Genomic DNA, 12,300 nt, shown 5'->3' on the forward strand with positions numbered 1-12,300 from the left:
GTCAGGACTATAAAGAGGATGATTTATCAAACTGATGTTTTGAGTGCTCAAAAATGCAGTTGTTTCAGTCTATATGTGGAACTAGTATTGTCGTAGTGAAGAGTGATCCATTTTTGGCGGTTGAGTTTTCTGATTTCTTGAAAAAGAACAGGCAAACAAATGAATGTGTTGCTCCAGCGCTACAATTGCGACATAGCCAAGTTTTCCAAAAAACAGGCAACCATTTGATTGGAAAAGCTTCGTGCGCGACATCCACACCGTCGACTGCTGTTTACTTTCGGACTCATATGCGTAAATCCACGTGATGAATCGATGTCATAGACTTAAGACRACCTTCACGAAACTTRTCTTGGAATGMTCTACGACCTCGTTTGAATTCACCATATCATCAATCACTGGTCTTKATGGAGCTTCAGCGCCAAGAATTTATTTAAATTTATCGATGYACTATTGTTGAGATAATTCACGTTGAAAGTTGTAAAAAATAATCGAAAATATTCGAAATCACTTTTTGGTCGAAAGGMATATTTTAAATTACTGTAAGCAACACAAATTGGGCCCATAGGTCTAAACATTCTGAGTATGCAAACTACCGAAAATGTCACATTTTAAAATAAAGCTATGAGTTACCAGTTTGCTATAACTGTGTTGCCCAATTCCGAATTTTAAAGGCAACCTTCGTATTATCCTCCCCAGGCAACTTGTAGTTTTTCACGAGTTTTATCTCATATCGTATTACTTGCATGGATTACGGGATTGTTTATAGTTAAAATCTGCAAGCTCTTTTCYCAATGATTCTTTTCTTTTTCTGTCACGGTTTAGTCGACATACGCCTCCTTTCAATGTAGTATAATTCTTCAGCTGATCGTTTTTTTAAAGCCAGTTCTTTCTTACTTCATTTTTAAAATCATGTTTCTACATTTTCACCGAACCACATTGTGTTTTTATTTTTAGTTTCACTTCCAAGTATATGTGTTACCTGTCAATTAATTAAAAAATCTAATAAAGCAGATTTTATAAAACGACAAGTCATGCACAAACAATAATGCCATAATTCGTACTTCCGAATGCATCATACACGCATACTAATAGGAACCTTGAATCGTTCTCACTTCCCATCATACTAAAAAAAGTTTTCAAAAAATAATTAAAATAACGCACATGTYTTCTTATTGCAATCGAAATTTTTGGTAGTTCCTCTCTAATATTTTCGTCAATTCTAAATAAAAGTCAGCTGCATATGAACATTTATATAAAAAAACCACGCCTTGCTCATCTCGAAAATCAAGTTTTGCAGTTTTAAGTAAAATGTATTATACAATAGTTTGGGTTTAAATCTGACTCATACTTTATACCGATTTTATATAAGAATCTTGTTGCAAATACTAGTCTCTACTCGATATCTTCCTAACTTTGACGTCATATACAYCTCAACACTGTATCGCAGCTATGCATTTGCTAGGTTATTTTCTACAATAYATACATACATATATATATTTATACYCTTGSTGCATTTCTATTGACTATAACAGGTTAATTGAAAAGTTCCCGGCCTACTATAGTAAAACACATATTTTTGCCCAAATTTGTTTTTTTTATATTCAAAATAGTATATAGTACATTGTTTCTTCAAAGTGATACGCTGATTTTATAGCTTATATCTTTGTGCACTTATCGGTTGACAGTATCACCTAAAACTAATCGAGTTTAATATAATGTTCTACAAAGTGTCACCCATTATATGTTCCCTATGATTTTAAAGAAAAAACACAGAAACTTAATGGAAAATAGTTACTATCATTCGAAAGAGCATTTCGGCATTTATTTTGTATTTTATTTTTTGTATATCATTTATTTATTGTATCTTTCAAATTTTGTCCGCGGATACATCTCAGATGATTTTCGATGACTCGTTCGATGATTTCGACTGGTAACTGCCGAATAACAAGAATGATGTTTTTCTCCAAGTACTGAATTTAAGTGGAACTGTCCATATAGACTTTAGACTTTACTCCACAGGAAAAAATCTATCGGTATGAGATCAGACGATCTTGATTGCCAATTAACCGGCCCAATACGAAAAATGATTTGCTCACGGAATGGTTTTCTCAATGAGTTGATACGATGTGTAGGAAAGAGCACAATCCTGTAGAAGTCAAACGTCGCCATTGACGGTTACGCACTCACCGACATAATTTTTGAAAAAGTATGGAGCGATGAAACCACCGTCCAACCATTCACAACAAACCGTAGTTTTTCCTCTTTGAAATGACAGCTGTTGAATCTCTTCTGGGGGTTTTTCGTCACAAATGCACCAAATTTGCTTTTTTACATACCCATTGAGCCAGAAATGGTCCTCATCGTTAAACATAGCTCGAAAAGCATATATCGAAAACGTGATATATTTTCAGAACTTTTCAAGAGACCATAGGGCTTCAGTTCTTACACAAGATGTATTTTGTACACTTTCAATTTAAGATCTCGGCGTAMAATGCGCGAAGTCGTTCGATTCATCAGTCCCAGTGGCAACTCTTCACGGTCTCCGGGTACACTCTCAGCTACAGTTGCTATATTTTCTTCCATTAATGAACGCTATTTACAGAATGTGAATTTTCGTTTACGCATCCCAAAAGGGTGATATGTGTTGATGGTAGCGACTCTCCACTCTTTATTTACTTATTATTTTATTCTTATATCTTTGTACACATAAATTTTAAATTAAGATATATTTATGAATCGTGACAAAAAAGTAAAAGGGTGTTCGTTAGTGGGAGTAAGCGGAGCACTACCACGCCCACTATGCGCCATTAAGCGAAAATGTATCTATAAATAAGCACTAAATTAATATATATGTATGTAAAACTGTATTTGGGGCAGAAGATTGCAGTAGCTAGGGGCACCCTTGGGCCAAACATTTTCAAAAACTGGGGATTGTAAAAAGGTTCAATTTACATATTTTCTACATCACTAAAGCAAAAATAGAAAAATTCGAAGGGCGCRAAGATTACAAGGGCAGTATAAGACTGGATGAAATGTTARAAACTACTAAAAGTGCGAAAAATCAATAACTTTTTATATTCGATATAAAAATTTTCAATCAAAAAATYATCGWTRTCAAAATTAGACAATAGGMGTGGCACTGCCCAYTTTTAKGTTAAATCACATATCTCGAGACCCACCTTACCGCRTTTTAGTGGACTACGGCCACTTCCTACATAGCACAATCTTAAATTCCTTTTGATTCTTAACTATCCAGTACAGAAATCAAGAAGCTGTTGTCATAACACTTTTTACCAACAATGCCTTTGAAGTATAACCAAAAATTTTTGAAAGACAAGTAACTGGATCCAGCTGGACCCAGGTAAGGGAATACTTATAATTGACTTCCTTTAGATCCCATATGCCAAATATAGAGATTTTCGAACTTCCAGTTGACGTTATACCGCATATATCGGCCAACATGAGAGTTATCTCAATGGATATGAGAGAGCATGTTTTACTGATAAGGGTGTATATTTTTTCCGAAAATGGATAAAGTTAATACTTGACCYCGCCGCCAAATAATAAACAGGTATAACAGCCTTTACTCCATAGAAATGGTGATGGAATGTGGGTTAACTTAATGTATCTCAGCGAACATTTCTTTAGTATATAGCATATTTATAGTATATAGTATTGATAAAAAAATAAATAGAATCTGGTCCTAAGTGCGTCCGAACTTAGCGCTTCCTCACTTGTTTATATTTAATATTTGCTCGAATATATCGCATGACACTTAAAAGCTACTGGAGTTGTGCCCAAAAGTATGCTACACTTAAAAATGTGGAGTTGGAGCAAAGCTCAGTAAAAGCAAAGCTCTCAAGATAAAACATCATATACTTGCTAGTTAGTTCATACATACGTAAAAATATATAAGTGTAGATATTAAAATTAATACTTGTATGTATTTATTACTACACGCATTGTATGGGTTTGCTCTTAGCTTTCAAGTTAGCTTAATTTACSACACATTTGACTAATTGTTCTTAATTTATAGTGAATATGAGTATTAATTAAAAAACTTGAAATGCGAAATCCTCACTTATCGTACAAATTTATATAATAGGCAATTTAATTACTTTTTTTTAATATGTACATATATATTCTTCCTTTATTCTTCCATCAAAGACTAGTCATTGTTACAAATGTACTTTTATGGAAAATCTGCACAATGTGTTATCAGTTTCTCTTTAATATTGTTTTATTAGAAGTTATGCTAAGTTAAACCATTTATATGAATGAAATTCATAATCAAGGCTATTTAGCCTTCAGTAGTTGGCAGCTAAACAGGTCGGCATAGCGTATGAGTAACTTAAAGAAAATTTTACAAATGAAGATGCAAATGCATAAGAATTACTTAAAAAATTATAACATTAGAAATAGYTGCCCTCCGGGTGGGCGTATTTATGAAGGCTATTTATAGCACTGTGGTACAAAAGTTCAACGCAGAAAGCAACAGTTCAAACGAGTGCCTTCTAAATATAACTTTAATGAGCGCTTTTAAATTGAAGAAATTCCTTACAATTTATACAAGGCTTGATTCTAGTCAATGATCTCAACTTCTAAATGATAAATAGAATATATATTCTATATTTTACGTCAAGCTCAAGTTTATAAAATGCTTTAAAACAGCAGTCAATCAATGCTGCAGACTCATTTGCCTACAGACCGTCTTAACGCGCGGTTGGTTTTCTAATTATTAACCGGTAAATATTTCTAAATTTTCAACGTTGCTWACAAAATGTGGCAAACTGTCAAACAAGTTTCAAGTTTGTGCAAAATCGCATTAATTTGCGGCTTAGTTGTGGTGAACGGTGTGAATGAGGTTACAAGTGTTGAGTTCTACACACAAAAACGTAAGTGGCAAAGAACAAATATTCTAAAACAAAAAATGTATATATAGATACATGTACATAAATATGAACGTCTTATTATTTTTATATATTCATTCATAAGTAAGTTTTGTTCTTTKTATTATTAAAGCGGCTTTCCTGCCATCGTGTAAAATTAATGAGCCTGGTTTTACAAAATGTTCTACAAATACAGTACAAAAACTGATTGAACAACTGGTAATAGGTGAGTTYTGGTGAGAGTTAGTAAATTTTTTCGAAACCATAGTTTTTCTCTCTTTCAGGAATACCGGAGGTTGTGGAGGAGTTCGGTCCATTCGATCCCATGCGCGTGCATGATATATATTTCAAACAAGACAGCAATGATGTAGCCAGAGTGCGCGCCAATTTAAGTGACGTCATAGTGAAAGGCTTCTCGAAGACAATYATTAAGGAAAGCAGGTACGTTGTAACCATATTCAAATTTACAGAGCGAAAATTGTTAGGTTGGATGATATATTCTCATAGTAGTCGCCTTTTCTTATCCATTTCTTATTCAGACTTAACACAGATTCCTTTAAGTAAAGCTTGAAACATGTGTTTGAGAGCCAATTTTTTTTTTTACACATTCGGGGAGTGGTTAATGGTTAAAATGTGATTTTTGGACAGTGATCGGTCACAAGCGTCGATCGATGAGAGCAATTTTCGCACACACCGCACACACACCTTTCACAAGCTCAAATGTTCTGATAAATGCGATAAATCGATGTTTTGGAGATGTTCAATTCCATTTCCATGAATTTTAACGATTATTTACGCTGATTTTTGATGAATTCGCGCACAGTTTCCATAGAATTTCCGGTGATCACGGACTTTGATTGGCCCACATGTTGATCGTCATTTATGTGCTCACGCAGAGATAGGCAATCATCGCCATAAACTCGCTTCATCAATTGAAATTTCGGTAAAAGTTTTACCAATTTTGAAGCAAAGTTTAATGTTGGCTCTTTGTTCGAAGCTCATTTTCGCACCGTTAACACTTAAAAAGCAACAACTTCGCTTCCAAAAGATGAAATGTCATGAAACTCTCACTGGACAATCGATAAAAATAGCCGAATAGCAAAAATTTGTATTTTTTATTAATTACCTAGGAGGTATTAAGAATTATTAGTTAAGGATCCTAAGTACCAAGCTTTGCAGTTTATAAAACGTAATCTAAAAAAATTTTTATGAATAAAAAGTTTTTAAACTTCATATTCGTTATTATTTACATCTAAAAATGTACTTACAAGAGCTCAACAAATTTTTCTCTTTTTAGAGTCAGCAAGAAGGACTACAGTTGGATTACGAAAATTTTTCTGCCGAAAATGCGAATGGACGCCAATTATAAAATGGAAGGACGAATTTTGTTAATACCGTTAAGAGGTTCTGGTAAAATGTTCATCGAAATTGGTATGTGGATGTTTGATGTTGCCGCTTATTTCTGAAATTCAATTTGTGAAAAAGTAGAAGCTTAATACCGTACAATACCACTATTCTGTAGTATCCTAAAGTTATCTTAATATACTACTACGAGTAGAACGTAGTAAGGTTTCAAAGTCTATATCGTCTCCCTCTAAATAATACGTCGCTTTCCTCTAAATAATCATCCCTGGCCACAAYACACTTGTTCCAATATTTTTTAATGTCTTTAATTGACTCAAAACTGTTTTCCCGGAGCTGTTGTCAGGCGAATATGGTGGTTGAAAAACTCAATACAAATAATAGAGTATGCGACGTGGTACAAAAATAACGTCCGACCCATARTTATGACCCCTTTTTATACTCTTGCAACCAGTTGCTACAAAGTATTAAAGTTTTGTGCACCTGACGATTGAACTTTGATCATATAAAACTAATCGAATTAAATATAGGGTTATACAAGGTGCGTTCTAAAGTAAACACGACTTTTTGAATCTAGCRCCCCTGGTGGCACACTCTATACTGGTGCGTTAGAATTTTATATCTTTATCGATTGTCCAGTGAGAATTTCATGACATTTCATTGATTTGAAATGAAGTTATTCCGTTTTAAGTGTCAATGTGTTTGTGTTATCGGTGCGAAAATGAGCTTCGAACAAAAAGCCAATTTTAAAATTGGTAAACCCTTTACTGAAACATCAAAAATCAGCCTAAATCTTCATTGAAATTCATGCAAAATGCTAAATTGAAGCAGAAGGAGACTATTTTGAATAAAATAAATTGATTTTGCGGAAAAATGCATTTGTTTTATYTTTTTTTAAGTCCTGTTTACTTTGGAATCCACCTTGTATATGTACATATATATAAATGATCAGGATGGCGAGAAAAGGCGAAATGTTCGTGCGTTCGACCGTCCATGCAAGCTGTAACTTGAGTAAAAATTGAGATATATTCATGAAACTTGATGCGCAGATTYCTTGATACAAAAAAAAATTGGGAGTTCGTAGATGGGCGTACGGGAATATGCTGGGCTTTRCCATGCCCCTAAAACACCATCAACCGATAACGTATAAAGTTCAATAACTAAGCACTAAACTAAAATTTTTTTAAAAAGTGGCACCGCCCTCTAAGAAGTTTAATATACATATCTCAATCAAATTCGGATAACCCCGCCATCTGTCCATATAAAAGCAACTGCTAAAGGCAATAAATTATTAACTAACTAACTGTGATTAAAWTGGATGATGGGCATGGCACCGCTTACTTTTAGGTGAAAGCAGATACCTCGTGACCTGTCCCTCCTCTGGCATTTTTGAGTTACAGGGTGACAATAGAAATCAGAATACAGCCACGCCTACTTCCCATATAACACAATTTAAAATTTCATTTAATGCAATAATCAATTTAATTATCAGGATAAAGCTTTGCATGAATAATGCCTTTGAGGTGTGCCACCTTGCCTAAATCGAAGCAAAACTTCTCAACCCCTAGGAACCGAATATATAGTATRTCTTATGATGACTTTTTACCGAAAATATCGATCAATTTATGAGATATAGAATTAAAATCCAGAAAGAATCGGCATGGGTTACAAATGAGTTGAATTGCGCCTATACTTCCCTTAGTCCCCATATACCTATGTAATATAAAGATTTTTGAGTTTTCGCTATCTTAATACATTTTCGAGGGTGTGTTTTCTTATTGTGTACATATTTATGCTTACAATGAATGAAATCTGGTGAAAACTCGTCTTAGACTCCATAAGTTTTACCACCGCCAAGATGCTACTGAAAATTATGTCACACCAACATTCAAAAGTGTATGGTAAAACCATTAATATCCTTGTACTCGTATTGAAATAACTTTAGTGATGAAAATTAGATATTTGAGTGAGGTATAAGCTGTGTATTTCAATAAGCGGTCAACCAACTTTTCCACTAACATTACACCGACATTAAACCAATAAYATATTTGGAGATAAAGAGACCTTCGTAAAATGACCTTATAGAAAAATTAAGAAAAAAGCAAGAAAGTGTTCTTCGCATTGAAGAAAGTTGACTGTTTTGAGTTTTCCTCAAGTAACTCAAACAGTTTGAAAGAAAATATATGTTTATACTTGTTTACTGTATTTGCATTTTCCGTAATTAAATTAATTTCCTAATTATATATACATATATACATATTTTTCAATATACACACTCACAGAAAACCTCGATATCAAACTTTATACGAAGACGCGGCTTTATGAAAAGGGAGGTTTCACCTTTGACAATGTCACTGCAGTTCGTGTGGACTTGAATATGACACGCGTGCGCACCAATTTCGAAAATATATTTAATGGACAAAGCAAAGAAGTGGAACGCAGCACAAATGAATTCTTCAATGAAAAYTGGCGCGATTTCTACGAAGCACTCAAACCGATCATCAGCGAAACTGTGGAGACCATACTCTACGACGTAATGCATAAAGTATTCGAATTGATACCAGCGAACTTCTTTGTTGAAGACATACCCACCTCTGAGCAATTGTATGGAACGAAGAATAACTCAACAAATAAATAATTATTRTGGAAATACTTAATAAATGAAATAAATATTTAAACTGGTTGTGTGAACTGTAAAGTGTAGTATATAATATAAARAGACTAACTATATGTATAGAGCATGTAGAAATTAGTTATCAAAGAATAAGTAATGAATAGTGACTTGAGATAGATCGCCATATTTTTTCTTTGCAAATGAAAATAAAAAAGTTAAATGATAATATGAAAACGAAACTTAACTGAGAAGACTATGTTCGCCGAATATCTTTTTTATCTTATTTATCTTTCCATTCTGCTATTCATATTGAGCTAGTATCTTCAAATCAAAATTCTTTAACTTCGGTTATACCAAATCCTTCACAAATAAAAAAGAAATATATTTTATGCGTTCATATTGTATAGCAACTATATGATACAGTGTTTTCAGATATTAAAATTTAGATATCTCAAAACCTGAGCGACTCGTTCGAATACATACTGACGGATGGATGGACTTGACTAAATCGAAACAACTTGTCACGTTGAAAATAATTATAAATTTTTATAGGATTTCCGACGTTTCCTTCTGGGTGTCACAAACTTCGTTGCGAAGTTAATCCAGCCGGGGGTATAATAAAACTAAGTGGCGGGCTATTGGTTAATGATTTTATTCACCTAACAGTTGTTCCTAACACCAAAAATTATTAATTTTTAGTGCAAACGATAACTCGAGTAAAAAGTGMGATATCTTGATAAAACTTGGTCCGTACATTACTTAACTTGGTAGTCCAGATGGGTGATTCCAGGCCATTGCCGCACACACAAAATTCCATTAAGAGAATAACTAGCAAGTACGGTAGGTTACGTTTGGTTATATTAACTAACTGTGGCGTCATACATAGACATACGGATCCTTTGTAAAGGCGCATGAAAATTCAGTTTAATACGAGATAATGCTTCCGTCATACAGTCCTATGGCTAAGCCGAAAACCGTTCTGCGTTATTTTACAGACCTTGTGGGTAAGAGCATGCATATTTTTCATCCAGTTATCTTACGGTATTCCATCTCACCCTGATCAGCCCGTGAACTCTTTCCGAAATGTCATTCGGACGTCAAGTGGATATTAAGTGAATATATAGTTTGGTGGACCACATAGAAGTACATATATTACACATGATTATGACTTCTAGTGATATAGGTTGAATATATTGCATAGTATATGGGTTCAATTATGCGATAATATAATAATAATATCCGTCCACACTTATTAAATAATCACTTGAAACTGCTGTAGAGACACCGTGTATTTTCTTTCATGTAGTTCCACGTTGCAATGTAATATATTCCATACACATGAAACTTCATTCAAAACTTACTTTTTCATAAGCCAGCAGTCGGTCGTCATTGACATTAATAGTAAACGAAGTTACTCGCACGCTTTGATTTGTTTGTAGTAAGAAATGTGGTTCTGGTTTCCACGATCTTCACTTTGTTGTTATGGCGGTGCGAATGTTGTTTGCAAGGAGGGGGACCACGGATGCAAAATACCATGTAGCCATGACCATAACCAAGTTAGTGTGTAATTAAGTACAAGTTATTGACGTCAGCAATGAGAATATTATCACGGCAATAGCAATTCAATTAATAGCTAATAAGTTATAATTGAATGCGAATAATATAGTTGAGTTACCAAAATTGAAGCATATCTTTTAATTATAATATTATGTAACTGAATAAGTAGAGCAAATACACACTGAGGTATATTATTGAAATTGTTTCTGACTTGACTTACAACGTCACTCAGATAATGAAATAATAATCCTATACCGTTTTCGCGATGCTTTGATTTTTGCGGCGTTTTCCCTCAAAAATATTTGAGGAATCTGAGCAAAATGTTGGATTTTTTGCCGTTTGAAGACCTGAAAATTGACATGAATTCCTAATATGTAGGAAAACATACCTTACCCCTGTCACTTTTCCGCAAATAAGAATATCCATATTCGGGTTGACTTTCTGCAATTAAATTAGACCAACATACAAGTATGTCTTGTATATCGGTAAATACATATGTGTGAGATCTCCATAAACTTAGCTTTGTGTGGTTTCGAACAAATACTTAAAATGGATGACATCCCTTTTCACCTACCTTTTGCCTGTATATTAAAGAAGAGGTTCATTTTATTCCAAGAAAAAATTGTGAACGGTGTACACCATATAAAAATATTATAGTAGTCGTCTGTGTGGTTGTGATAACGATTTTGTCTTTTTATTTTTAAACCGCGTTAAAGTTGCCTAATTACATTTATACGCCTAATTTTGGAACCTTCCCGTTTATAGTATCTAGCTACCTAACTATCTACATATTCTTTGCTCTTTATACAATGCTTTATAAAAAGTGTTACAGAGATCGGATTTAGTTCAAATATGCGCCGTTTCGTTCGATAATATGTTTTCATCCAGACGGCAATTTCATAATACCCCTCTCCTAGAAGAAGGAGGAGGGCTCCTTATTTGCGAAGAACTCGGACAGCCGCTTTTCACAAGCCTCTTTTGAGTTCAACTTGACACCAACAAGGGCGTTCGCCATGGACAGGAACAAGTATTAACCATATATGGTGGATGCGATGAAACCTCCCATCCGAGCTCYCGTAGCTTCTGACGAGTCACTAACAAAGTATGTGGTCTGGCGTTGTCCTGGTGGAACACTACACCGTTCCTGTTAGCCAATTCCGAATGCTTCTGGTCGATCGCCGGCTTCAAGCGGTCCAGTTGTTCACAGTATATAGTAAAACTAAGCGAATGACAATATGGGAGCAGCTCATAGTGGATAACTCCCATCCAATCCCACCAAACACACAGCAAAAGCTTCCTGGCCGTCAATGCTTGGCCAATGTTTGGTACGATTCAGTTCCCTTCGACCACGACCGTTTTTGCTTGATATTGTCATATGTGAWCTATTTTTCGTCGCTAGTCACCATCCGCTGATTCGATCCAGAAGGTTTTTTGCATCAAATCATGCGGCACGGAAAGCCAAGCTTTTTTGTGTATCCAGCCTTCTGCAGATGGTTTAAAATGGTTTGGTGACTAACTCCCATTTTCTTCGCGATGTCACGAGATACCACATGCCGGTCTTACTCGATGTTTTCCATGATTCGGTCGATATTCGTCGTTACAGGTCTTTCGCTGGCTGGCATGGTGTCGTTTCAGAGCGGATGACTTCCTCCGCAGTTCGAAGTGATAGAGTACAATCCCCAAAAAAAACCATTAATCTCACGGAACGTTTCTCTATATCCAAACTAATCATGCATAGCGTCGTTTTGTAGGTTATGTCAAAGCTTTTCAAAGATGTATCCCAGATAAGAGCTCTGTAGCGCTTTGTGATATCAGACGATCTTGGCGGCCAATCAACCGGCTCTAAACATGAAATTATCTGCAACAAAGTTTGGCTCG

General features: G+C 34.8%; 1 protein-coding gene across 1 annotated transcript in view; it reads left to right on the forward strand.

Annotated features, from left to right (window-relative positions):
• LOC108969139 overlaps nt 1–8,929 on the forward strand; it is a 10,766-nt gene extending 1,837 nt beyond the window's left edge. Inside the window, exons 6-10 of the mRNA XM_018933689.1 lie at nt 4,762–4,895; nt 5,023–5,115; nt 5,174–5,330; nt 6,187–6,320; nt 8,534–8,929. Of these exons, the coding sequence (XP_018789234.1) occupies nt 4,762–4,895; nt 5,023–5,115; nt 5,174–5,330; nt 6,187–6,320; nt 8,534–8,889 (874 nt within the window). The 3' untranslated portion in view covers nt 8,890–8,929. The remainder of the gene's footprint in view (nt 1–4,761; nt 4,896–5,022; nt 5,116–5,173; nt 5,331–6,186; nt 6,321–8,533) is intronic.
• The last annotated feature ends 3,371 nt before the right edge of the window (nt 8,930–12,300 follow it).

This window comes from Bactrocera latifrons, unplaced genomic scaffold (genome assembly GCF_001853355.1).
Source record: "Bactrocera latifrons isolate USDA-ARS-PBARC rearing strain unplaced genomic scaffold, ASM185335v1 scaffold_241, whole genome shotgun sequence".
In the NCBI taxonomy this organism is placed as follows: Eukaryota; Metazoa; Arthropoda; class Insecta; order Diptera; family Tephritidae; genus Bactrocera; species Bactrocera latifrons.